Source organism: Ictidomys tridecemlineatus, chromosome 7 (genome assembly GCF_052094955.1).
Source record: "Ictidomys tridecemlineatus isolate mIctTri1 chromosome 7, mIctTri1.hap1, whole genome shotgun sequence".
NCBI classification, from domain to species: Eukaryota; Metazoa; Chordata; class Mammalia; order Rodentia; family Sciuridae; genus Ictidomys; species Ictidomys tridecemlineatus.
In genome coordinates, this window is record NC_135483.1 from 194496745 (window position 1) to 194523401 (window position 26657).

Sequence of the window (26657 nt, forward strand, 5' to 3'; positions counted from 1 at the left end):
CTGCTTGTCCCTCCAGCCACCAGTGTCTGTTCATACAGAATGGGCAGTTTGCCAGAGAGGATAGAGACCTTGGCCTAGGAAGAAGTGTCCTTAGATGTAGAATTAGAAAACGCAGCTTGAATGTTGCCGAAGAAATACACCTGTCCTCCTTTCCTGGAGCCAGTTAAGAGCAACGGGGAGGACGTGAAGCCCAATGGTGGTGACGGGAGCTGGAGAGTGAGGGGCTTGCTGGCCCAGCCCATCAGGCTGGGTCAAGCTCTGGGTATGGCTGGACAGCTCTGCAGTAGGAAGCTCTCCCAGTCTCAGGTGCTCAATTCCTAGGAATGCCCCCTCCCCTGACCTTGACTCCAGGGTTCCTTCAGCCCAGCCAGGGCACTGGAGCTGGCAGGATAGGACCCCAAGGATGAGCAGGAGGGCCATGCTGTGGACATCGCAGGGACAAGTGGCAAGAGCAACAAAAAAGGAAATCAGAGGTGCTCACAGCTGGTGCAGCCAGGGGGAGAAAGAAGGAATGGCCTGGCTGCCGAGGAAGGGGCTGGCCGTCCACAGGCAGGGAGGAGGCCCTGCTGGGGAGGCTGGTGGGCAGTGGCTGCTTTTAACCTCACCCCAGGGGATGAAAGTCGGCAGTGGGGGAGAGGAAGGAGAATGGGCTGTTCTTTGATGGAGAGCGATTGCAGAGCCCCGTCTGCAGCACCCACTCCTGACCCTTCCATCAGCCACAGGGGGCTGGGGCTTCTGCTTCAGGAAAAAGAGAAAAATGTCAGTCATTATGTTTTGGAACACAATCTTATCTTTCATTTTATTTTAAAGCAATTTTCCCCAAAGATCAACCTTAGTATCTGACTGAACGGTATTGACAAGATCTTGGCCAGGACAAAGAAGGTGCTTCAAACTTCAAGCAAATTCCAACCCAAGATCTCAGAATGTTTTTTTTTTTTTTAAACTCTAAAAATTTACTTTATTTATATATTTGCTTTTTTTGTTTGTTTTCCAGTCAGGAGACAGCGGTTAAAATAATATGAACTTCAGTGGAACAAATGAAGTCAGTCCTTTAAAAAAAAAAAAAAAAGTTCTGATATTAGTGCTGAATTTTTCATTGTTTCTTTGCCAGAAATGAGTTTGCCCCCATTTTAATTTACTTACTTCTCTTTTGGTGCTGGGGTAGAGCCCAGGGCTTTGTGCTTACAAGGTAAGCCCTCCACCACGAAGCTGTACCCCCAGCCCCACCCCCATTATGAACATCACACCTAATTCCAGACATTATACTCTAATTTCTCACTTTTTTTGTGAAAAAAGACAAAATAGGAAAGACACATCTGGCTTATATTATTTAACTATTTTAAAATCATGTGCTTTGAACAGCACTTCAGAAAATAAAGTGGCCCGTGGCCCGCAGTTTGGGATGGGGGCATGTTCACGGCATCTTTGTGGTTCTGTTAGTGGACACAGTCATCCCAAGTCCAGTACTGGACAGATTTCCAGGCAGGTTAAGATTATCCGTGCTGTGACAAGCTGCCCCAGCCTTCACCAGACCCAGGTATGTTTCCCAATGGTGCCTTAGATTATCATGAGATTCAGGGACATTGAGATAGTGAGGGCAGGTCTCAGGGGGCCACTTCATGTTTTAATAGAACCTCTGACTGGTCCAAAGCTTAAGTGGATAAGATGGGTAGAATTCTCTTAACTTTGCTCTTGTCATTTTTGGAAATGATTTCAGGGCAGAACTAAGATGGTAAGCCGGGTGTGGTGGCGCACACCTATAATCCCACTGAAGCAGGAAGATCCAAGCAGGAGTTTGAAGTCATCCTGGGCAATTGAGACCCTGCCTCAAAGTAAAATTTAAAAAAGGGGGCTGAGGATATATTTCAGTGGCAGAGCATCTCTGGGTTCAGAATGACATTGAGTGCAGGGAGCACATGTTAACAGTCCCACCGGGAAACAGGTGCAAACTGGTGGTCCCCGTGGAGCGCTCCCCGCGGCACTCTGCTTTCTCACAGGTCCCATCCCCGAGAACCACTCGTCTCGGGTCAATATAAAATACACGTTTCCTCACCTCCTGCATGCTGCGAATCTGGGCTTCGGGTGTCCCACACACAGCCTCCTGGTCCCTCGGGGACGGGGCAGTGCTCCCACCTGCAGGTCTTAGAGCTGGACGGACGCGGGGAGCCATCAGCCACCTGGAGGAGGCTGAGTCTTAGCTAGGGGGTTGGTGGAACAAGCAGTCCACTTTGATCCACTGAAACACCGTCTTGCTTGGGGACCTTGTGTCTTCCTACCTGCTATAGATACGTGACCCAGTAAACTATTTCAAATGTAGTCGTGCAGTCACAGTGCAGTCAGAGGTGAAAAGGTGTCAGCCGCATCCTGTCATCAGCACTCTGCAGCCTCCATCCCAACTCCTAGGGTGCTGCTCCTTTCCTGTGACGGTGCCTCAGCAGCCATCACCTGCCAGAGCCAGACCTAGAGGGGTCGATCACATCTGGGGTAGACGCAGGAAGTGAGAGGCAGCCCCATCTTGGAATCGAGTGAAACATGTAGCCATCATGAGTCATTAGCAGCAGGTCAGCAAAATCTGAAACAGTCATTCTCTTTTAGAGAGCTCTCAAAGAAGTTATTCAGATTTTTTTAGAAAATTTCATAAAACAAATCCTCAAATTTGAATGTGGGGGTGTTAAATATATTTTTAACAAAAATATTTTTACTGTTTAAAGGTTATATATGTACACACCAGGTAGGTGCCCAAGGCAGCTCTTGGTGCACGTTTAGGCGGACATATTCTGAGTGTCTCTGAGTCTGCGTCGTTCTGCGGCATCAAGAGTGGGGATTGGATTCGTCGGTAAGGTTTTTACACTGTTAAGGTTTTTTCTGGCGCTTGAAACCTGTCACACCATTGTTTGTTCCACTACTATTTCCCCAGGCCTAGAATGGCGCCCCACTGAGTGGCCTGCAGCTCTCCAGCGGTTCCGGGGGTGAGGGAGGTCCTCTTCACCTGCCCTGGGCTGCACTGGCTCAATGATCAGGGTCACGATAGAAGGATTCCCAGTGGAACCCAAGCTCTCAAAGGGTCCCCTTGAGCCAGTAGCCTGAGAGGCAGGGGTGACCTGCTCTGTCACCTGCAGCCCTTTGACTGGGGCCATTGTCAGAGCCCAGGTGTGGGGGAAAGACGCAGGGCCTGTCTTTCAAGTGCCTGGGCCTTCCCTTTGTGGCACCGACACCAGGATGCTATCTCGGTCACCTGAGCTGCGTGCCACCCACCCTCAGAAAATGCTGGGAACCACAGATCCCTTTTCATGATCAACCCTCCTACCTACGGGGGTCTAGGAGAGGGGCGTGGACTCACACAGAACAGAAGTTTTCCAAATACCATTTTAGACGTTTACAAATATTATTTCTGTGAGGTAAGCACAGGCAAAAAAGGGGGAATGGACTTTGCAAATTTGGCATGATTTCATCCCCCAGCCCCCACCAAAAAAAATAATAATAATAACCCTGTGTTTTCTACAGTTGGCTTGAAACAGCAAAAGGTTGCACATGATGCCCCAGGGAGAAGAAGGTAGGATTTATCCTCGTCATATGTTGATGATTCATTCTCCAAAGTACTCAGACTATAAGGAAATGTAGGCAAATTCTTCAGCGGGTAGTGCAGTAACACTTGAAGTCCTTAAGTTGCTCACGTATGGTGGTGGGAGGACTGGACTTCTTTTTTTCTCCTGCATTCAAAGACTTGACTGGGATTTAGTCTTTGTGCTGCAGTGGTCTTCCTTGACATTTTCTTTTTTTGATGACTTCTTAATGAGCGCCTATTCTGTGCTTGGTGCCTTCTGTCCACTGAGCTCACCTAAAGAAGTTTAAACAGGCCAGGGACGTAGGAAACATCCATAGAACCAGATTAGCTCACAAAAGGCCAGGAAAGGGGTGCTGCGTCTGGCAGGAGCTGAGGGACTAGCCCCAGCCCCCAGCACTGTAAGGACCGCAAGCCATGTGTGCCCTCGTCCCCCTCTGGGAATGCGGATCCCACCCCTCCAGCTGCTGGGGTAGGAGCATTGCTTTGCTTGCTGCTCCTCTGCAGCCTCTTTTCCAGCCTAACAGGTAAGCGAGGGAGTCCCTCTGGCTGGCCAGACAGCTGCCCACCTGGCAGCACAGCAAGCACATGGCAGAGGGCCCAGGAGGCCCTGTATCCTTTGCCGCTGGCCAAGGAGAAGAGAGCAGGTGCTCAGGGTGCTGTGTGTCCTCATCAACATGTGAAGAAGCTGAGGTTAAGACAGATGATGGACATGGCCAGAGGCCAGGCTGGGTGTTGAACCGCCTTCCGATTCCATGCTCCTCGCGGCTGGCAGCTGAGGAACTGTGGTGTGAACGTCTCCACATCTGGGCGGGAGACGTGTGGAACTTCTAGAAGCAGTTCCTTGGCAGGAACCCAGAGCCCCACAAGTCTGCCCTGAATGTTGAAGATATGCAGAAATGTTGATTCCTGGTCAAAAAATTGAAATCTATATAAGCAGTAGGGAAATGATGAAGCAAGCCAAGGCTCATTCTGCTCTTCCTACTGCAAAGAAAGAAAAGGAAGGAAGGAAAGAGGGGAGTGGATCACATCACCTGCCAGAGCCCCGCCTTGGCACGCCGGCTGCAAAGCTGAGCTCCCGTGATCAGCAGACTGAGAGCTGGGGCCCCCAAGCAGCAGCCAGCTTGGCGTATTTCCATGCTGTGTGCAGAGTGGATGACCAGACGTCTTCAAGACCCTGGACTCGGCCTTTCCATGGACCTGCTAAGGCCAGCCTCACTGTCCTGGTTGGGACACCGGCTCATGCTGCCGTTGGTCATTTGACTCTGTGCGTCTTTCCACAGAAACAGCCCAGTTTCCTAAGACGGGACTTTTCTGGTATCCACGAGCGGTCATACCTCTAATTAATTTCTTGACTTAATTGGGTTGTCAGATGGGGCACTAGTTTTGCCCCATCCCTCCCCAACCCACTCAGCCCTCCACGTGAAGCAGAATCTCTTTGCAGTTTAGCAACTGTAAGCACCAAACTTGATAAATGGCTGTGGCTGGTTATGTAAAACGAGGTGAGGCTGGAGAGAATTGGGAATTTCTTGCCTTGATTTCATTCCCCCTAACAGTCCTACACTGCCTGCCCGCACATTTTTCAGGCCCCCTCCAGACGCCGGCTCCCAACCTTCCCCAGCTCCCCAGGCTGCCGGGGGCTTTTCTCCCTACCTTATCTTGTGGCTGTGTAGCATTTAACACAATAACCTTCCCTTTCTTAAGAGCAGCTGCACTGGATGGATTCACACGGCATGCCCTTCGCCTATTTAAAACGTGCGCCTCAGTAGTCATTAGTGTGCACTCGGATCTGCGCAGCCATCCCCACAGTCAATTTTAGGACACATTTTCACCTCAAAAAAAAAAAAAAAAGAAAGAAAGAAACCCTGCACCCTAGCTGGGGACCAGAATCTGTGCTTTTTAACAAGACTTTATAAACATGTTTGCGTACCCCAGGTCTCATCTAAATGGAGATCAGACTTCCTCCATTCTAACTTGTTTGGCTTAATCTGTAGAGATTCTTGGTGTGCTTGAAAATGGTCCAAGAAGGAAATTGTTCTCCTGGCTTTCCCTCGGTCGGGGCCCCTCCTGTTGTACGCCTTTCCTCCCCGTTTCTATAACTCGGTCCAACACTCTGTTGTCTTTTCCTTTCCCCCAACACCTGTCATCTTCCTTGGCCCCCCGCCGTGTCCCCGCTGCCCCTTCTGACATTGTGTACCTCTGTGCAAGCGGCAAAGGGAAGCTCACAATAATGCCAGTCTCTGAAACATCTTCAGAGATGGGAATCGAGTCGGCCTCCTCCTGCCGAAGCTCCCTCAGAAGCTCCATGAGAAGGGGCAGGGTTTGAACTTCACTCCACACTCACCTTTCAACAGGGACCCGGGATGTTGTGATTTCCTTGGATGGCAAAGGTGGCCTGTTCTTTATTTACCCGCCTCCACATCTCTCTGAGCTTCAGAGAGAGCAGAGCCCTTATTAAAGATCCAAATTAGCTGCCTATTGTTGGCCTTGGATCAAAGCAAGTGCGCTTTAATTTACTAGTCTCCACAATGACTTCCTCTTGAGTTTACAGAAGGCCTTACCCCTCAGCTCATCCCCCTGCACTGACAAATGGCTCTGTCTTTGATAATTCAGAATTCTCTTAATATCAAAAAAAGAAAGAAAGAAAGAAAGACTTTAGTAATGTATTGTGCCTACACCGGCACAGAGGTCCATGAAGGCACGTGGGAGCCAGGGAGACCAGCGACGTGCGAGAGCCGGCCGTTTCTTGTCCTCTCCTTTGTCTTTCTTTTCTTCTCTCCCCCTTTCTCTCCGTGTAGATGTGCGCCTCTCAGGAACACCTGATTGAAAGGGTTTCGTGTCTTTAATGGACACACAGAATCGGCAGCCACCAGTCCTTGGGGAACCATGGGCAGCTCCTCCAGAGTGTGGTGGCTCCTGAGAGCAGGTTCTCAGTTCCCCTCTCCAGGCCACACCCCCCGAGAAGACAGGCTGGAGGTGCCCCTCCGGGGCCCACCACTCCCTGAAATGCACCTCCAGACCCGGAGGAGGCGGTGACCCAGGTGGGGCCAGGGAGGCCTTCCCTGGGAGGGTGATGTAGGGGCAGGAGTGGTCATCGCAGCCATCCCTCCAGAGTGCAGGGCTCCCCTCCACTGCGCCTCCCAGCGGACACATCCGGAGCCCCGGGGAGCAGCGGGGACTTGGGAATCACGAGCTCAAGCCCAGTGTGCGAATACACACCAGATATCAAAGACCCCTCGGCACACCTGGCCGCGGTCTCACCAAGGCGAGCTGCCTGTAACAGTTCATCAGAAACGGCCCAGCTAATGATCGGCTGGGCAGATAATCGGAGCAGAGTTAATTGTAAGGTTCGATATGGCATCTTGTCAGCAGAGGTAAGTTGTCACGTTTTCCACTTGAGCTGAAACTAAATGATTGTAAAATAAGTTATGAGTGTCCTTGGGCCTGTCTGCCGGAATGATAGCTGAGAATACATCCCTGGCCCATCAGTCTCAAGCAGGCCGCTTGATATTTATGCGCACGGAATGTTATTTTATTCTCCCTCTAGTCACGCTTGTCAGCTCTCCGAGTGAAAAGTGAAGCCGCTGCTCTGACTCATGCTTCACGTGCCGAAGCTCGGAGAGACCGCAGATTGCGATCATTATTGCTCATATTATATATTTTTTGGGGTGTGCGTTGAACATTGATGCCCGATTGGGAAGAACTAACAGCCAGTGCTGAATGCATGGGATGGCCCGGCCAGGGCCCCACATTCAGAGCCCCGAGTCCCTGCACCAAAGCCAGTCTAGCTGTGGAGGGACAAGGCTCACCCTGCTTCTGCCCCCTTCCCCCTCCCATATCTAACACTGCCCAGTAATTGACACACAGTGAAATGCATTCTTCCTACGCAGTCAGGAGGAGCGGGGTGGGGGTTGTCCGTGGGCCATAGGCTGTTGCTCACTTACAGTGTCTCCAGCGGGCTGAGGGACACCTTGTGGGGCTGGAGCAGCTGCAGAAATGGAAAGCTTGGCCCAGGAGCTGCACATTCTGCAATGGCTCCTGTTTTAGACAAGGGGGTGTTAAGTAGCTCCCAGGGAATCTAGATCCAGGAGCCAGGGGTTAACTGTCCTGCCCATGAAACCAGAAGCCCACAGCCACGGCACCCCACTCCAGCCCCCCGGCAGCCTCACGATCACCTTCTCTGTACCTCCTGTGCGGCTGGCTCTCCTGGGGCCTCAGCCAGGCCTCCTCCAGGCATTCCACTGGCCCTGTCCCACACCCTGTTCAGGAGTGCTTCCCACACTGTGGCTGTCGCCCAGTATCCACCTCTGAGCCATACCCGGTGCCTGCATGCCCCAGCCCCAGTAGGGGCTTTGGTTCCTTAGATGCTTGTGAGTCTCCCCAGCACCCAGCAAGGACCCAGCCAGGATGCTGGTTCTCACCCTCCAGCAAGACAACTGGGACATTTCCAGAGCCTGGGCCAAGTGTCGGGACATTGATCCAGGAGCAGGTTAAGCCTCTCCTTAGCCTGACCTGGGGAGTCCCATCCCGCCTCAGCTTGTCCCTGAACTGGGATATGGACAGTCCCACCTTGGGGACATCAGTCCTGGGAGCAGCAGATCAGAGGATGGGTGGGCCGTGCTCCAAGGCCTCAGGGACTAATCTTGCTCCTCCTCGTCTGACAATGGGTGGAGGGGCATGCAAATGAGATGGAGCTGTGTCTTCCACTACCTGACAGCCTGATGGCCCCGCAGCACAGGCCTCCACCTCTCCTCCAGCGGTCAGGAGCAGCTGGGGCTCTGCTCGCCTGTCCCCAGGTTGCTCCTGGACATCTCCTACCCCATCACACCTCCATTCCCAGTTGCTCTTATTCTCTGGGCCCCAGAGGCCTACTCCTTGTCTGTGAGTGAGTAGAGGGTCCTCACCTTGCTTCTCCCTCCTCTGTACATCCCTGCAAGGGGCATGTTTGCCTTAGATGGCCCCTTGCTGTCCCCTCCCCCGACCCAAGATAGACCTTTATCCAAGGCATCAAGAAGGAAAATAGATAGGCCTTCTTTACAGTCCTTAGAAACTGGTTCCTGGGACAAGGATTTGCCTGGCAGCCGCTCACAGAGCACGCTCAGTAAGTGAGGGCTGAGCATAAGGGAGATGCTTTCTCACAGTCTCTGTTCCTGTCCTTCCTTTCCAAAGGATTGGAAACTCACAGGACAGCAGTCTGACACTAAAGCATGCTTGTGGTTAGTTTTGAAACAAAGTTGAAGGCTGGGGTTGTGGCTCAGTGGTAGAGCACTTGCTGAGCAAGTAGATTAAATAATAAAGATCCATTGACAACTAAAAAAATATTAAAAACAAAAAAAAAAAACAGTTGAAATGCTTCTCTGTTACACACCAAAAGCAGTTTCTCGCCTGCGTGAAGGCTAGCTCTACAAACAGCTCAGCAAGTACCCCTCCTGTCATCCATGCGGAGCGTGCCCCCTTCACAACCTGGTGGAAGGGATATACAAGGCCCTGCGTCCGTGGGGTGGAGAGCAGTGTCCAGTCAACACAGATGCACGGTGCTATGTTGTCACCTTGTGGATAGAGCCACCAAGCCAGGGCGACAGGCTGGGCAGGCAGCGGCCGAGGCCAGGTGGAGAGAAGGTTCCCCTGGGCTTCCGGGGCTCAGAACCTCGTGGCTCCTTCCCAGCTGCCTGGCCTGGAGCCTCACCGTGGTTCCCTGGGCTGGGAGGGAAGGAGGGCTGTGTGGGCGGAGTGGAGACGTGATGCTGCCCATCAAGGATTGTCTACCTGCCAGCTGGGGCGGGGCACTGGTGGCCTCAGCAAGGACCTGCCAGTGGCTGGAGCAAGGACAGCTATGGGCAGCAGTGAGGAGGCAAAGGCCTGGGGACTTTACTCTAAAGGGAGCAGAATCTAAGAGAAGTGGGCGGGGCCTGGGGTGGAGGGAGGGGGACAGTCCAGCCACCTGGTGCCCTGCGTGGGGACAAATGCCAGAGCTGAGGCCCTGTGTCAGCGAGCAGGCGGGTGCAGCTCGCAGGCCTAGGAGGTCCAGAATGGGGGACTGGGGCTGGCATGGCAGGGCGCTTGCTTCTGGTTGATGCTTTTCTTTGTCTTCATAGTGAAAAGTGAGGCTGGGGGCAACTGTGGAACAGGGAGTATGAGGATCGAGGACGTGGCCACAGGAAGGCAGGGGAGGGATTTCTACAGAGGTGTGGTGAGTCTGGTGGACAGACCAGGGCCCCAGAGTGGAGGCGGGTCAGCATGCTCCCCTGGCCCCGGCCCAGTTGCAGGTACAGCGTCTGAGGGCTGGGGAAAGTCAGGTGACCTGGTCAGGAAAGATGGAGGGAGAGGGAAACTGAGCTGAGTTTGAAGGGCAGGTTTCAAGTCGTGTGTGGCTCTGGCCCCTTTGGGTGTGGGGAGATGGGGTGTCAGGCTGTGAATACTCCAGGGGTCCTTAGATGAGCCTGGGTGCTAGTGTTGTGGGTGTCCTGCTGCGGGCAGCCCTGGGGGATGACTGCAAGCCCTGGGGAGAAGAGAGCTTGACTATGGAGGACAGAGGCCACCTAGGAGGACAGAGCTGTTGTCACAGGTGAGGACAGGGTAAGCCCAAGACATGACCTGGGCTCTGTGGGGACTGGCAGAGCAGGCTGAGGGACAGACGATCATGAGGGACCTGGGGTTGACATTGAGGGGAAGGAGGACGGACGGTACGTGGGTGGGATTCACAGTGCCATCACCTGGGAGGCACGTCCCTGGGAGAGCCAGGCTTTTAGTTGGCACAAGGTGGAGCGGGCCTTCCAAAAAGAGGCCACCAATGGGAGGCGGTTTGCTCTGACCGAACATAAGCCCAAGGACAGAGTGTGAGAGGTGGAAACTGGAAGAGTCACCGTCCCGGGCTTTCTCATTACTGACATTGGACCGGGTGTTCTTTGTAGGTGGCGGGCCCTCCTGCCCATAGGGCATTTTTCCTCATCTCAGGGTTCAGCCCTTGGCGACCGTAGCGCCTCCACTCTGCTCAGTTTGATCACCCAGAATATCCTCAGCTGCCAGGTGCAGTGATACAGCCACCCTGACCACGATGAAGGCTGAGGCAGGAGAAGGGCAAGTTTGAGGCCACCTCAGCAACTTAGCAAAACCTGGTCTGAAAAAACTTTTTTAAGGTTTGGGGGTACAGCTCAGAGGTAGAGCACTCCTGGGTTCAATCCTAGTCCTGCAGAAAGAGGGAGAGGGACGGAGTGTTTTCATTCACGGCCAACTGAGAGGGCGTTCCTAGCTGAGCACCAGTGGTTTTGGAGCAGTCAGAGCCACTGGGGACAGATCTCAGCCATCGAAGGTGCTGATGGGGCTGGCCCTGGTGGCCTCCTGGTGAGGGGGTGGCATCATCTCCATACAGTCTCTCTCCCAGAAGCCACTTGCTGCCGCCCTCCTGGTGTGCCAGAGTCCCTTCCTGAACTGAGTATTCCAAGAAGACGGAAGGCGAGATGGCCAGGTTCTTGTCAATTGCCTTGGTAAAGGCTTTCTGCAGCCCGAAGGGAGGGTACTGCCTGGAAGACACGTTCATCTTGATTCCCAGCCGGGCGAACTCTAAGCCATGGCGTGCTAGTGACTTTAAGGTCCCCACAGAGCATCCTGAAGGAAGCACTTTGCATGCATGTAGAGAAGGAAACAGTGACTGCTCTGAACAGGGACAGTTCCTCAAAGAGGAGAAACATCAAACAGATGTCCCTTTGTTGTTTTTAAGTTGTCAAAAATACATATGAGTAGGGTACCCCTCTACCCTTCAGCAAAGGGTTTGTCAAGATTGTCCCTGGGTTTCTTTATGGACAAATTCAAAGGCATCTGAGCTGGACACAGAGTCAGTGTGCATTACCTGGCTCAGCAATGATTCTGAGAAGCTTCCACGTACTGATGGGTGCATCTGAAGGAGTCAGGCTGAATCTCCACCCCACCCTTTCTGTTGTTTTCATCTACTTGGATGGATATGGAGGTGCATGCTCAGAACGGCCGAGAACAGTGAGACAGTTGTGAAGAATAACCAGGTGTCGGCTTGGAAGGCAGCAGCTCTGAAGACCAGGTGCTCACGTAGAACACAGCTAGTGAGTGAGGAGTTGCAGAGTAGAACAGCGAGTCAAGGAATGATGCTCCACACGTGGGTGGAGATCAGTCATGTGGACCCTCCAGTTTCTGTGCACATTCCAGTGTCCTAGAAAGGATATGATACGCTGTAACAAGGACAGGACCCTCCAGACAGTGGAAGGAGGGCCTGTCCTGATGCTCTTCACCACCTGCAGGGAAAGCCAGCCGCTGATGTGGCCTGGGGAACAGGTCATCTGGCAGCCAAGTGCAGATAGTCCCAAATGTGGGCTCTACGTACAGTTCAGAAAGAGACGGGGTGATTTGGGAGGGAGCCAATATTCAGCAGCAGAAGGACAGCAGGAAGGTATCAGGAGCACACTCAGCCTGGTGAATGGAGGGCCCCTGCGGACAGGGTGGACTAATGAAATCGGCACCCACAGGCGCCAGGGAGGACCTGGTACTGCTCCTCCGCATCCATGACCACATGAGAGCAGAAGAGATTTAAAATGTGCAGTAGGCCTCGGTCAGGCTTGAGCACCAAGTACCCCGCAGGGCTGCCTCAAGACAAAGTGAGGTCTGAGCCTCCGTACCCCAGGGCCACCGTGGCTTCAGAACACTGGAAACGGGCACAGGAATGACACGGTCCAGCTCCTTCTTCCCCCTGGAGTGCCTCCGCTTTCACCTGACACTCGGTGGCATCAGTATGTGAATACCCGGGCGAGAGCCACCGCGTTGGGAAGCCTGGCCAGCTTTAAGCGGGAATGCGGGCAGGTGGCCTGGGGGGGGCCTGGAGCCCAAGGTGTGGACAGCAGGTGGCTACACGGAGAGGCCATGCACAGAGCGAGGGGCGGCTTTGGAAAAGACTGAGCCAGGGTCTGGGCCTCCTGGAGGCAGGGGTCGAACCGTGTCTGATAGCAAGCTGCACGCTTCCCCCACACCTGGCCATCATAGTCAAACAGCAAGCCAGAGGGGACGTGATGCCCACTGTCCCCTGGGTGCAGTCCCCCAGAGAGAGAGGCCAGGTGTCGGGCGGAGTGGAGGGTGTCAGCCTTGGGGCAGGGAGCACTGGGGGACGCTGGGTGCCCAGCTACTGTGCCAGGACCTCCAGGCAGGGATCCTGATATGGTGTCCTCGGGGATGGATCCCATGCACCTAGAAAGTGGCTGGCCAGCAGCTGGTGCTCAGAGTCGAGGCTGAGAGTACTTGAAGTGGGGCAGAGCCTTCTGTCCCTGAGGTTGTTAACCTGCTGAATCATGAATGGAGAATTCTCACGACTCCGAGGGGAAGGTGTCCTGTCGCCTCCTCCAACTGTTGTACAATTCTATGCTCTTTTCTGGTCACTTAGCATCACTTTGGACCTTCTCTTTGGTAAAGATAAAGATAGGTAATAAATTAAGAGTTTTGCTGGCAGTGAGTGATCCTATGGGCACATTGGCTTTCAAACCTTTATAACTAGCTCCAGTGCATTAAAAACAGATGGGTCTACCTAATGGGTTTTCAAGTGCCATCGCAGGACACTGGTGGGAGAAAGGGCACACGGATTTTCACCAACTGCAGTTGGAGCTACCTTCATATGTAGTGTTGAGGAGAAGAAGGAATCAGGTCCCCCATCCTGCATGCACACAGTCAGTCCCTTAAAAGTGCACTCTCGTGCTTTCCTGGCTGCCTTTGTTTCTTTCTGGTGTGTCAAGGTAATTATGGGAAAAGGGAATCAACTGAAAACCACAAGCTCCCTGCTTCCCTTTTGCAGAGATCATATATTCTGCAAATGAGTTTTCAAGACTCCCATCATGCAAAGTAGAAGATTTTAAATTCTCCTAGCATGAAGGTGATACAGAAATCGGTGCCTGCAGGTGGCCAGGGGACCGTGATCTTCTCCTGCGGAGGCTCTGGGCCTCTGATCTGCCACCTCATGACTGGGCACCATGTGCAGGCCCCTGTGTGGTGCTGGAGGAGCATTGCTTGAGTGTTTTCCCCAAGTCTCCTTTCTCTGTGCTTACCTTTGCATTTTTTTGCCTTTTCCGGTCCGGTGGCAGACACAGGACTGGGTGACTCCGTGTGCTCCAGCCCCAGTATCTCCAGCTCCACCAGCCCCAAGCTCGACCCGCCCCCCTCCCCCCACGCCAACAGAAAGAAGCATCGAAGGAAGAAAAGTACCAGCAACTTCAAAGCTGATGGGCTCTCTGGCACTGCTGAAGGTAAGGTGTCCCGGGCCCCCCAGAGTGACTGTCTGCATTTCTGAAAATTCACTTGTGGTTTTCCAGGTTGTGAAATCAGATCCCCCTAGAACACCAGTGCCCAGTCACGCAGGCTCCTGTGTGTGCTTTCTGTTTTCAAGGTGGCACGACAGGGCCCTGGCACCTTCTCACTGTCTCCATCACAGGCCTGGTCGAGTTCTGAAGCCTGTCCCTACCTGGGCAACCCAGGCACAACAGCCGCTCCCGGTGGGTGGGTCTCACCACCTCAGTCAGGTGCCACCTCTGATCCTGGTCTCGGTTGCCATAGATGGCGGCTCACCTCGTGCTCAGCAGCCTGTCCTGCAGCCCCCTCTTCCTCTTCTGTCAGGCACACTGACTCCTTTGCTTTGCGGGTCCCCTTAGTGGTCCAGGTGCTGTGGTTTGCCTTGATTCTCCTTTGACTTGCTGAGTCCCCCATCATCTCCATGATGGCAGGGGTGATCTTTCTGATGTGGCTCCTTCCAATAAGTTTACGTTTTTTTATTCTACAGACACAAGTGGAGATGGGTGCATGTGTGTGCCTGGGCACACGTGCACGCGCCCCGCGTCATGAGGGGCAGAACTAGTCCAATCTAATAGACAAGTTACAGAAATACTTCAGAGGAAAGTTAAGATTCCCAAGCATGGTTCTCATGACACAGATGGCTTTTGTGAGAACGGCAGTTGCAAGTCTGTCTTCAGCAAGGGTCCCCACTCCGGAACGCTCTTCATTACTTAGGTCCTTTTCCTTTCTGCGTGTCTGCCGTGCTGTTCCTGCGTGCTCCACTGTCTGTGTCCAGAACCACAGGTCAATAGATGCCGGCCCTGCTAGAGAAGGCCGCCTGTCCCTCCTGTGCCTGTGGATTAGCATGAGCCCACAGCACCTAGTAGCAGGGACGAGCAGGTGTTCTGGTGGCATGCATAGCGCCCCCTTCAGTTGTGAGTGGACAGATGCTTGAGAGCCAGAGAGCTCAGGGCTGCCCACAAGGTCCGGCAGCCCTTCCCCACCACACTTCTTCCTGTTTGCCTCCCATAAGCATTCTGCTAGTAAGGGCAGACAATAAAACCCAGTTTTCTCATGTTGCGATAAACAAGGGTGATTCTGTCAAAATAGCAATGCCGAAAATAATAATGGATCAAAGCACCCACCTCGTGCGCTGCCTGCCCACTGGAAAGAATCTGGTACAAATGCCTGAGGTTGGCGAGTCTCCTTCACACTCCCAAGTTTCCTTCCAGCAACCGGTCAGCCAAAAGCCATGGCCATAGCCCACCCTGATGCAGCCTTGGGACAGTAGCTGTGCCCCCACCTCCAGGCTCCCCGTGAGGGGGCATGAGTCGGGGGAGAGGAGCCCCGTCCCTCTCCACAGACGAGTGTGTGATGGGACAATGGTATTTCCAGCTGGCCTGTGGCTTGCTGAGAGCACGACGTGGTAGAAACGGATTACCAGGTCAGCCTGTAACTGCTCGGGTGGTACATTTCAATTGTCCCAAGGATGTGGCGACTGCTGCCAGGTGGGGCCTGGCAGCAGTTGGGAAGGTGCGTTTGGCGGAAGGTTGATGAGTGACCTGAGCTTGTTGGGCCCCTGGTGCATTCCAAGTCCACCTGCTGAGTCCCCGGGAATTTTGGTATGCACCAAGCCACAGTATTTCTCCAGGCGGGGACAGAGAGGACCTGCCCTGGCCAGCTGCAGGCCACTGTCTTTGAAGGTCTTGTTGCAGAGGGGCTAGTGGAAACAGAAAGACAGCTACCACGGAAAGACCCACCCTGGAAACCTTAGCAGGGCTCCTGCAGGGGCCAGTGAGTGGGTGACACGCATGCAGAAGCACAGGGCCCAGGGGAACCGCATCTCACTCTCTAGTGACATCTTTCCAATAGAAAATAAGCAGTCAGTTCTTTGTAAAAAGAGTAAGTATCCTTTCCCCTGGGAAAAGTCAGTCTGTGAGACTGAGTTGCTTCTGTGATCCAGTTTGAATTCTATCGTTTCATTTTTGGGGAGGCAGGTGGTGCTGGGGATTAAACTTAGGGATACTCAACCACTGAGCCACACCCCCAGCCCAATTTTGTATTTTATGTAGATACAGGGTCTCACAAGTGGCTTAGGGCCTCGCTTTTTCTGAGACTGGCTTTGAACTCACTATCCTCTGCCTCAGCCTCCTGAGCTACTGAGAGTCTTCTGTTATTTCTAAGGCACAATTTGTCTCCATATTTTAGCCTTTATGCGTCGGATTGTGTCCTGCCATTGAAGTCATGTTAGATTAGTGATGTACACTGTTTCTATTTATTTATTTATTTTGTGTTAGTGGGGTGCTGGGGCTGAAAGTTGGGGCCTTGAGCATGCTAGGCAAGCGCTCTACCACGGAGCCACACCCCAGCCCCTTTTAGTGTCTCAAGAGAAGGTCTAGAAGTCTGTCCAGAGAAGGGGTGTGCTGTCCACTGTGGCTCCTGGTGCCGTTGTGGCTTCCCACGTGGACCTCATTGCCGTCCCCAACTATACGAGGTAAGGAGCCTCTGCACAGGCATCCTGGCTCCTGGAGGAGGTACGGCCAGCTGTCTCTTACCTTCTATGTGCCCACTCAGAAAGGGAAGGCTGAGCGTCGTCCCCCCTTGCGCCCGTCCAGAGATCCTGTCCACCAGGGCTGCGCGTGGCAGCTGGGAACTGGGGTTCCTTCCAGCGAGGGGCTCATGGCACTGGCTCTCACGTAGTCCCCTAGTTGGCTCGTCTCTGCTGAAGGCTAGGAATTGAACTCCTTCGGCACCGCGTGGCCCCAGAGGCCTACTGTGCTCCACGTAAACAGCCGTTTCTTCTGTCTACCACGTTAAGGGAATTGGCTGAGTCTAGAAAACTCGGCGAGCAGAGTCGATGGCTGAAGGGCTCCTCATCTCTGTAAGTACTTGGCTGCCACCTTGACCGACTCACAGCTGACCCTGAGCAGAGGGTGCGTGGATGAGCCCGCTTCCCTGGGCTCCTGGGTAACCACGATGGTGTGAGGAGTCCTACGGTGTGGAGGTGACCTGGCCTCAGGGAAGGCTCTGGGGGTGAGGACAAAGCTACTTCCTGACTGGGACCCTGTGCCCTTCACTACCACAGGCCTCAGAACTATGGGGGCATGCTCAGTGCCCCCGACCCAAGTCCTGAGGCTGCTGGCCTGGGCCGTAAGGGGTGCAGGCACGTAGGGACCGCTGTACAGTTCTCCATGAGGCACGCGCCCCCCGCCCCCCGCCCACCTGCCAGGAGCCTCCCCAAGTTCGGATCGGTTCTTCCGTTCTCTGTAAGCCTGTGAGAGTCTCACAGACACTTTGCTCTATGGTAAGGTTGGGCAATTCTGTGACGCTTTTATTCAGGAAAACTAGACCAGAGGTTAACATTCTGTCAGTAGTTCGGCTGCCAAAATCTGAGCAAGAAATAGGGTTTGGTGGTCTCACTTTCAATGAATTCTTCACTGTTTTCCTTTTCAAACATGGAGAATTTTAAAATTGTGTTTATTGAGAGCATCGGGGACAGAGCCCTTTCCCACTGACGGCAAAGTGGGACAGCCCTTTTGGAAGCAGCGTCCGTAGCCTCACCACAAAACCCTGAGGGGAAGAGTGATGTCCCCACACAGTTTCTGCTTGTGCCCTTTGTTTGCCCATCTTGAAGACCACCGAGAACACCGGCTTTGAATGCCAGGCAGATCCTTGACTTTGAGTTGGATCAGAGGTGGTGGGGGTTATTGAGTACAGTAAAGCAAATGTGGATCATTCAGATCCAGTGATCGTGGGCCAGAGAAGGTGGGTTTAGATGATCCTGGGGAGGGCAGTGATGGGGACCGAGGCTGGTCCCGAGAGACCCTGAGTGGGAGAAGAGAGCAACAAGGGACCAGGGCATGGGGCCTGCCATGTGTGCAGATGACAGAAGTCCCACCAAGCGTGTGAGGTCCAGCCTTGGCTTGTCCTGGGTGGCCCGGCTGGCTTCAGTGGGACCCAAGGCAGAAGCTTCATGGAGATGGATTCGCTTTCCATAATAAAAGAAAACTCAGAGCCCAGCTGTGCTGAGACCCCGGCCCTGCAGCGGACGCAGCACTGTCTGCTCACCCTGCAGGAACGGGCGACACAGGGTGCTTGTGCCGTGGTTCTGGGCCCTGGCTGGCACTGGGCTGAAGTGTGGGTGCTGGGGAAGGCCCTTGGGTGTGGAGATTTTCCAGGTCTTTAGGGGCTTGTTGTCACTGCACTTCTGGGCGTCTTCTTATCCAGGGTCCGGGGTGAGCCTGTCATTGCTGAGATGAAGCCACCGTCTCTGCAGTGGCCTTCCGTGGCTCCAGATCTCGTGGTTCTGTTAGTTTGGTAACATTCATGCAAGTTTGCATCAAGTGCTAATTTCCCTGTTTCCCCAGTGAAAAGGCTGAAGTAGCGAGAGGTTAAGTGGCTTTCTTGTCCAGGGTCAGGTTGCTGGTAGGTGACAGAACTGTCTCTTGATTCTCTGCCTCAAACTCTTTCTGCCAGGCAAAAAGCAACTCTTTGAGGTGTGTGCAGCGGCTTTTGAATCTAGGAGTGGAGCAGACTGAATAGTTTCCTTGATATTTCTCCGATTCCATGTAAAGACACTGGCTTTTATATGGATCCTAACATCTAGAAGTTGTATAGCAGAAAAATCTTTCTTTTTAGATGCAGGGCCCATCTGATTTAGCCCATCTTACAGACAAGAGGGTTATGCAGAAATCCTGTCCCCCCACGCTTGGGGCCACCCGGTGCCTCGTGCTAAAGGTCTCAGAGGGAATGTGTTTCATCCTTCTCATCTCGCTCCTTTGGTCGTCCGTTCCGGTCTCTGCTGAACCATTCCGTGGTTGATCCCAGATGGGTAGGGAAAGATCATCCTGGTCAGCGTAAGCCACAAGCAGGCTCCCTGCATGGTCGGAAGTAAATTCCTCACCGCAGCTGGACAGTCGAGGGGGGCCCCGAGACACTGACAAATCGCATCAACTCGGACTTAGTTTCGTTTCATTTTTAAGCAGGAGACCCTGAAATCACGGATCATTTTGTTCTTTCATCAAATCTTAAGCCATCACCACAGGGAAATCATCACACCTCAGTTCCTCTCTCGCCAGGGAACCCAGAGCCACCACGTGGAGGTACAGCGTGCCCTAGAAACTGCCCCCAGGAGGCCGGGCAGAACCCTGGGGCAGGGTGGGGTATTCAGAAGGACAAGAGTTAGGCTCTCCCATCGCAGAATCAACTCCTTATTCTGTGGGTTTGGTGCGTGTCGGGTCTCTGATGTGATGAACTCCGCAGGGGCATCACCTCTTCGCTGAGTGCCGATCCCTGCGAGCTGGACACCAGCGGTGGTGGCCTGGGATCAGTCAGGGGAGGGAGTGTTATTTTTACTCTGATCCTAATTAATAGGTGTTGCTCTTCTTGGTCACTCACCTTTTACCTTAGGGAATTTTTAAATTAACCTGTCAGTGTTTTGCAAGGCACTTTGGAGGAAAGTGGAGAACTCAGCGTGTGCCGGGTGGGGTTGTGGGTGTTTCCCCTCACACTCGCCTCCGGCCCACGGGGCTTGGTCTTCCCCGAACCACTGAGCCATGTCACCTGCTGTGTGCTTGGAGCCATCGTTGGGTGATTTGGGGATTTTGCGTATCGTGACAGGGAGGGGCATTTTCTTATTATTGAGAATGTAGCAAGCTCCTAAGTGTTTCATTACCATGATGTTCTCTTCCTGGCTTTTGGGATACAGTCACCATGCATGTGACGCTGTACCCGATTGGCAGGTCCTAGTCAACATGCTGTTGGTGGGTTTTCCCCCGTGTACATGGGCTTTCTCATTTAATGCTGTGTTATTTACAAGTGGCTGGAAGGATGGGGGGATTTATAGGAGCTGGCTGCACGAGTCTTACTGTCATTTGTCACTCTTGGATTTCTTCTTCTCATCCAGCACTGCATGTCTATTCCTGGTTTTAATTTGGGCAGCTACCCTGAAAGGAAGAGGAATGAGAAGTCTCTGTAGCAACTTCTTAAAAACTCCGTGATCTGCCGTGATTTTTCACATTATAAGGTCTTCCTATTGAAACTCCCCTATTATCGAACAGTGGTTAGTGCCTCTGAATAGTTGGGTTGAGCAGTTAATTCTGGTGCATGTGAAAAGCCCAGAATCAGAGACACTCGCCAAAGACAGGCTGAAGAGCATAAGAGGCCGGCCGGCCTCGCTGCCCTGGTGCCGTAGGTTATGGAGGACAGGTGTGTGCTGATGGCCTTGCCCTCTCCCCATAAACCAGGTCAGTTTCCCAAAGAGACTTCTCAGAGCTGCCCAGAGAGTGGACTTGCTGAAACCGAGTGGACCTGGGTTTACTCTAGACGTTGACATTGTGGATTGGGCACAGTTGACTCAAAAGCCGTCCTGCCGGGTACAGTCTGGCCGCCACAAACACACACAAGCCATAGCGCTCTCAGATGCTTTGTGGAAGTCCGCGGGTCGGAAATAAACAAAGATGAGTCGGTCACAGCGGGGGGCCAGAACAGAGGATCCCCATCACGATGAGCTAACAGACAAGAGGAGTTTGGGTACTTTTTTTTTTAAGTCCACACAAACTAAACAGGTTAGCTTCAGGGCCGTGAAAGCACATTGAGCACCTACTGCATGCCAGTGTGCCTGACTTGGCATGTGAAGTGGCTGAGATGTCCCTGCCCTTGGCAGTCACACGGCAGTGGGCAGAGCAGAGATGCAGCAGGCTGGGGTGGGGGGCGCTGCACCCAAGCATCTGCGTTCCTGGGAGATCCTCAGGAAGGATTTGTGCATCCCATTCTGTAGAGAATGGAATCTCTGCCTTCCCAAGGGTGGCAATCTGAAAAGTGAATATGAGATCAATCTTAGGCTCCCCAGTGGTGTCCCAGAGTCCTCCGGTGCCAGTGTTCAAGCCCCGTCCCCTGCTCTACAGGACGTGGACTCACTCTTGCCACGTGCAGGTGGCTGGCATGGCCCCTCTCTCACAGGCAGGATGGGATGTGTTTCACCTAGACTCAGCGAGGCCCTTCCGCCTCTGGGCTCGCCAGCTCCAGTGTCTTTCCACAGAGCTCGCGACAGCACAGCTTCTCCCGGCGCCCAGAAACTGGAACTCGGCACAGCTCAGCAGTCCCTGGGTAGACTGGCTTCTAGGAGAGTCGGGTTCCACCTTGAAGTCCTTCCCTTTGTGCTCTCAGAATGTTCCCACTTCCTGGGTCGTAACTCAGCCACTTAACTCAGCAACCAAGCTGCGACCCCTGGACCAAGTCCTGGGGCAGAAGAGGCAGAGCCGGTTCTGGCTGCAGCACACTCCCCTCAGATCTTCCATGCCATCAGACCCCTTCTCGGCTCTCCACACGTGACGTGCCCTGGGTGTCTTATCGCCGAGGCACAGGGCTCAGGCTGAAGCACAGAGTTCAGAACGTAGGTGGCGAGGCTGGTCTGGATCGGGGGGGGGGGGGGGGGGGGTTCATCTCAGCCTCATGCCGCTGTGCCAGGCTCTGGGCTAGACCCGTGTGGCCAGGCCCCTGGAAGTCATCGTCAGCTGTTCTAGTGGGATGAGCTCTCTTTCCTCCAGCCTTGGCAATGATGAAACTCAGCGGTGCTCCACCTCCCACACAGCAGAGGCTGCCTCCCTCTTCTAGAGATGGAGGACAGAAGGAGATGTTGACCTCGTCAGTGTAAGAGCAGCTTGGCAGGTGGGAGGGACTGAGTAAAAATGCGGGCACCTTTGGTCTTGGCGCAGATGCCACATCAAAACAGCAGGGTGGCTTAGGCAGGGGCTCGGGCCTCTCAGTTGTGGCCTCTGCCCGACTTCCTGGCCTTCAGACAGCCACCTCCTCTCCGTGTGTCCTCACATGGCCTTCCATGGAGTGTGCACATGGTGGGGAGGGGGGCAGGCTCTGCCTTTTTGCATACGGCCACCAGTTCCCTAGTGGGGACCCCATCTAATCCACCGACATCACCTCCCACAGACCCAGTCTCCCGTCACCATCTGGTTGAGGTTTGAGCTTTGACTCAGGGATTGTAGGAGAGAGAGTTAATGAAACCAGGCAGCTCCCTGTTCCTGCGTGGGGGAGTTGGCATTCCTGTGCCCACCTTGCCGTTAAGGGGGCTGCCTGGTGGACTCAGTCTCTTGGGTTGGAACCTAGTACAGTTCATGACCAAACCTTCTCCTCCTTCCAGAGTCTGGGACCTGTTAGGACAGGCCATCAAGTACAAAATGACTGAGCCACGCCTGCCCTTGAATATGCGTGGTCTCACTGCACAGCTCAGACACCCCTGTGGTGTGGGGGGTCTCTTCACAGATGAGGGAAAGGTTGGATGAAGGTGAAGGCGAGCCCAAGACCAGCAGGTGGGAGGTGGGTACCTGGCCTCTCTCGGGCCTCGGGACTCACACACCTGCACCTTCCTCCTGGGGCGGTGAGGAGCCTGTGTAGGCCTGTGGCTCTCGGTCCTACAGCCCCGAAGCTGTGCCCCTCTCTGAGCCCTGCGGCTCTCCGGTGGCTCACACGCCCACCCTCTGCTCCCCACCCTGGCCCTTGAGAACTAAGCAGTTCCCCCTCTGCTGGATCTGATCTTGCCGGCCTCTTCCCCGGGACTCCTGGTGTGGTGCTGGGTATCGCTTCTTTGCCAACAGCTTTCTTTTTCTCCCATGTGCGTGCGCTCTCAGACACATTCAAAGGGAAGACGAGGCCACGGCTTCTGACACTCGGGATTGGATGATGGACTTCGTGACAGGGCACAAGCCTCTTGAAGATTTAACTTGGATGCATGATCCAGTTTCTGTGTTCCTGCCGAGGAGATGCGCCTTTCCTTTTCCTTTTTGGATGAGGAGAGTGGGCGTTCTCGGGGCAGTCTGAGTTGGAGGGAGGAGAGTGATGGGCTCAGCCCCCATCGTGCGCTCAAGGACTCACCGCAGAACGCCTGCCACCCCTGGCTCCAGGCCCCTTCCTGGTGCTGCTCCCTCTGGTCTTACTGAGATGCCTTGTGAGTGCTGGGGAGAAGGTGCGGCTTGAGGCCAGCTTGTTTATTTACGGATCTTTTCTAGTGCCCTCCCACCTTCAAGCTCCACCCCTTTTCCATCAGATGAAGAAGTGGCACCAGGTACCAAGGCCTGGGTGCATCACCAATGAAAGAAGTGGGCATGGCGGAAACTTTACCAGGCATTGCCACGTACACACACAACTTCACTAGGGTTTCTTTTGTATGCGGGACATGGAGAAAATTGGCCATTTGTCTGTGGGGTAATGGGCTTTGCTGCGATATGAAAATCTATCAAACGGTTGGATTCAATGACATTCTATCAGAGTTCATGAAAAGCGCCTACTGCACACAGTTTAATTCTATTTAATTTTTTTAAGGGGGAAAAACTGCAAACGGAAAATGTTTTAGTTTCTCTTAAGCTGATTTCTCTCTGCTTTTTCTTAAAAGTGCCTTTCTAGTTGCCACACAGTGATGTGATCATTATCTGCCACCTCGTCGCCCTGCTGCCTCTGCATGCAGTAAAATACAAAAAAAAAAAAAAGAGAGAGAGAGAGAGAGAAACCAGGGGAGCTTGTGAAGTATGACTCCCCATCCCAAGACTCATTGCCTGCGATTCGTACCGCTTGACAGTAATGATCTTATTACAGTACTGTGGACCTTGAAGAGATTTCGTGAGGAGAGGGAAAGGACGAACCTCCGTGTAATCAAGTGGTGCTGAATATTCCACGCGTTTTTGATCACACACTGATTGGGCACAGTTTTGGCCCATCTTCTAGTCAATTATGCATGGCCCCTGTGCTCCTCGGATAGTCAGAGCATTGACGGCTGTTGTCTGGGCTTTGGCAGGCAGCCAGGGGTTTGAAGTGGCTTGCACACCGTCACTGGGGTAAGTGCTTTTTAGTTGGGATTGATTACCTTTCTTTGGGTTTTGCTTAATAGCAAAACTGCATTTGGAGAGGGCTTCAGGTGAGAAATGGACGTATTAGGATTTAGAGCCTCCGGACTCCTAGTCAATTTTTAGGCTTCCCTTGTTTCCATCTAATTTCTATTTAATGACATAATGTTTGATAATACTTAAGATATCTCACTGCACTTGCTGCTGCGCATGCGCGTTGAGCATGGAGGACAGGTTCAATCACATGGCCACTGCATTCAGGCTCCCAGATTTAATCCCAGGGAGGCTCCCAGCTTTGAGGAGGAGAACGGTGGGTGAGTTTCCGTCTTGGCAAGAAAGCATTAATTACCTAAAGATATTTTCACCTGCAAGAAGGTCAGGAACGCATTCTTCCACAGTTGATCTGCTCGTCTTCAGTGACCAATGCCCCAAAGGGTCTTACCTCATAGCTCAGCCCAGGGTTATTTGAGAGGATGGGCTCTTTTCCCACCAGAACAGTGCACAATGCCGCCCGCTGCAAAGGTCACACAGTTGGCACATGATTGTATGAGAGGAGACTTGTGTGCACCAGAGTTTTGCTTCTCGTGTCACAGGCTGAATTCTGATTCTTGGCTCATGGATTGTTCTGGAATCACTAGGTAGGAAAATTTCAAAGTTACTTTTAGCATATTTTGTGCCAGATTACAGAAGGGAACTCTGAGCAAGCCCAGAGTAAGTGATCAGTGTAAGATGTTCCAGAAAACATCTTGAAATCCACCGGAGCGAGGTGGCCTGGGCCCTGTCCCTGAGCTGACGCCCAGGCTGCGGCTCCCAGCATTTCTCCAGTGAATGTTTCAATAACTCGATTTGACTCTTCCTAATGAAATAAGTAGGCAGCTTTGCTCTTTTACTTGATTCTCGTTTGCGTCTTTGGTGCTTTCTGCAGGTGGGAATAATTTTCCCCTTTAGTTGGCTCCCTGCGGAAGCCGTGAGGCCCTGTAGGTCTAGCACCAGAACAGCCCTGCAAGAACTCACAGCAGCGTTGACTCAAGCGCTCTCGCGCTCTCTCTCTCTCTCTCTCTCTCTCTCTCTCTCTCTCTCTCTCACACACACACACACACACAAACACATACATATAGTTACTTCAAAATTCAGATGTGATGATGCCTCTTTAAAAGAGAAAATCAGTCACCAAAGAGAAAATCCGACTTACCCATCTTCTAGCAGTAATCTTGGAGCCCCCGGCTGACCCTCTGCCGTGCGGCCAGCCCTGTGGTTAAACATGTATGCATCCTCCTCTCGTGACCCTCCCGGGAGCCTGGGGATGGGTGCAGTAATCCAAGTTTTTATAACAGAGGAAACCGAGGGTTGTAAAGTTTAACTCACTTGCTTGAGGCCACAGCGTAGAAGCTGCAGATCAGCCCTGTCCAAGCAGGATGCATGGATATTCCGCTGCCACCTCTTGCGGTGCCTCTGCAGTGACCGTCCCTCCCTGTGGAAGGTTGGATTTATCTTCGCACTTGCCTTATCTGGGACTTTTCCTGTCAATTAAAAAGGACTTTATAATACTTTATCCAATGGATGCTTCTTAATTTTAATAAGTTAACATTCAGTCTGTAGGCACTTTTGTCATTTTGCCCATATCGATGTGTCAACAGATAGACAAAGTGAATTTTCATAAACTTGGAAAGTACCAAGTCCATAATTAACAAATGGTCAAAGTTTGAAAGATTGTCATCTTAAAAGAAAAAAAAATTAAAAAAAAAGAAAAATAAAAAAAAAATAAAAAGAAAAAAAAAAAAAGATTGTCATCTTAGAAAGTCGGCGTGTATCGCGATGATCTGTTTATGACCTGGCAGTTTTACCCGACAGGTGGATTCTTCTGGCAAACTAGAAGGCATGGTTTCAGTGAACCCAGAGGATTACCCTGTACCGGCCAGTTCATCAAACAGTTGAGATCTCTGTTTCCTTGGAACCCACGCCCCGTCCCCAGGCCTTGCTTTGCTCCCCACCCTTGGGAACATCCGTGGGGAGATTCAGCGAGGACGTGGGAGGAGGCAGGTGTCTGCGGTGTGCTGCTACAGGACAGTTCTCCTGAACCACTCTTAAGCCATGAATGTGCCTGAGCTGTCATCTGCTCAGAGAAGGGCGGGGGCTGGGCTAGGTGGTTGCAGCCTCCCTGCTCTCCCAGGCCCAGAGGCAGGGCACACAGAGGGCCTTTCTGCTGTCCCTCTGCCCTGTGCCCTGCTGAAACCCCCCTCTGATGCGTGATGCTTCATCTGCCCAGGAGAGTTCCCCTGCCCTTCCCCTCTGCTTGCAGAGCTCTTCTCGGGAACTGACAGCCCGGGTTCACGGCCTAGTCCAGTTCCTGCTTTCCTTTTCCCAGTCCCTCCCCACTGTCAGGACCCACGAGTACCTGGTGTGGCCTGTTAGGAACAGTCCATGACCCCCCCCCCCCCCGAGGTCTACTTGGCTTAGAGCTGGCGGGGAGTGTGGGGGGAGGCTGGTCTCCTGGATGCTGGGACTGCGATGGGCCCTCCAGGGGCAGCAGGTTGCAGCTGGAGGGAGCCTGGTCACAGCTCCTGCCAGGGCACCCGCACCTGGCCATCCTCTGCCCACCTTGGGTCTGTCCTGCCTTCTCCCAAGCTGACCTGCCCTCCTTGTTCTGCCTCCGTTTCCCATTTCCCTCCTCTCTCCTCTCCTCCTCGCTTCCTCCCCTCCTCTCATCCTCTCCTCTCCTCCTCTCTCCTCTCTCCTCTCCTCCTCTCTCCTCTCCTCCTCCTCTCTCCTCTCTTCCTCTCCTCCTCTCTCCTCTCCTCCTCTCTCCTCTCCTCCTCCTCTCTCCTCTCTTCCTCTCCTCCTCTCTCTTCTCCTCCTCCTCTCTCCTCTCTTCCTCTCCTCCTCTCTCCTCTCTTCCTCTCCTCCTCTCTCCTCTCCTCCTCTCTCCTCTCCTCCTCCTCTCTCCTCTCTTCTTCTCCTCCTCTCTCCTCTCC

The 26657-nt window shown here is 53.2% G+C and overlaps 1 protein-coding gene across 20 annotated transcripts in view; it reads left to right on the plus strand.

Annotated features, from left to right (window-relative positions):
- Agap1 (ArfGAP with GTPase domain, ankyrin repeat and PH domain 1) overlaps positions 1-26657 on the plus strand; it is a 473567-nt gene that overhangs the window by 342670 nt on the left and 104240 nt on the right. For 14 of the 20 annotated variants that reach the window (XM_078018283.1, XM_078018285.1, XM_078018287.1 and 11 more), the window contains one exon: positions 13651-13812. The exons of the other annotated variants lie outside the window; for them this stretch is intronic. In XM_078018283.1, coding sequence (XP_077874409.1) covers positions 13651-13812 — 162 coding nt within the window. The remainder of the gene's footprint in view (positions 1-13650; positions 13813-26657) is intronic. 20 annotated transcript variants of the gene reach the window in all.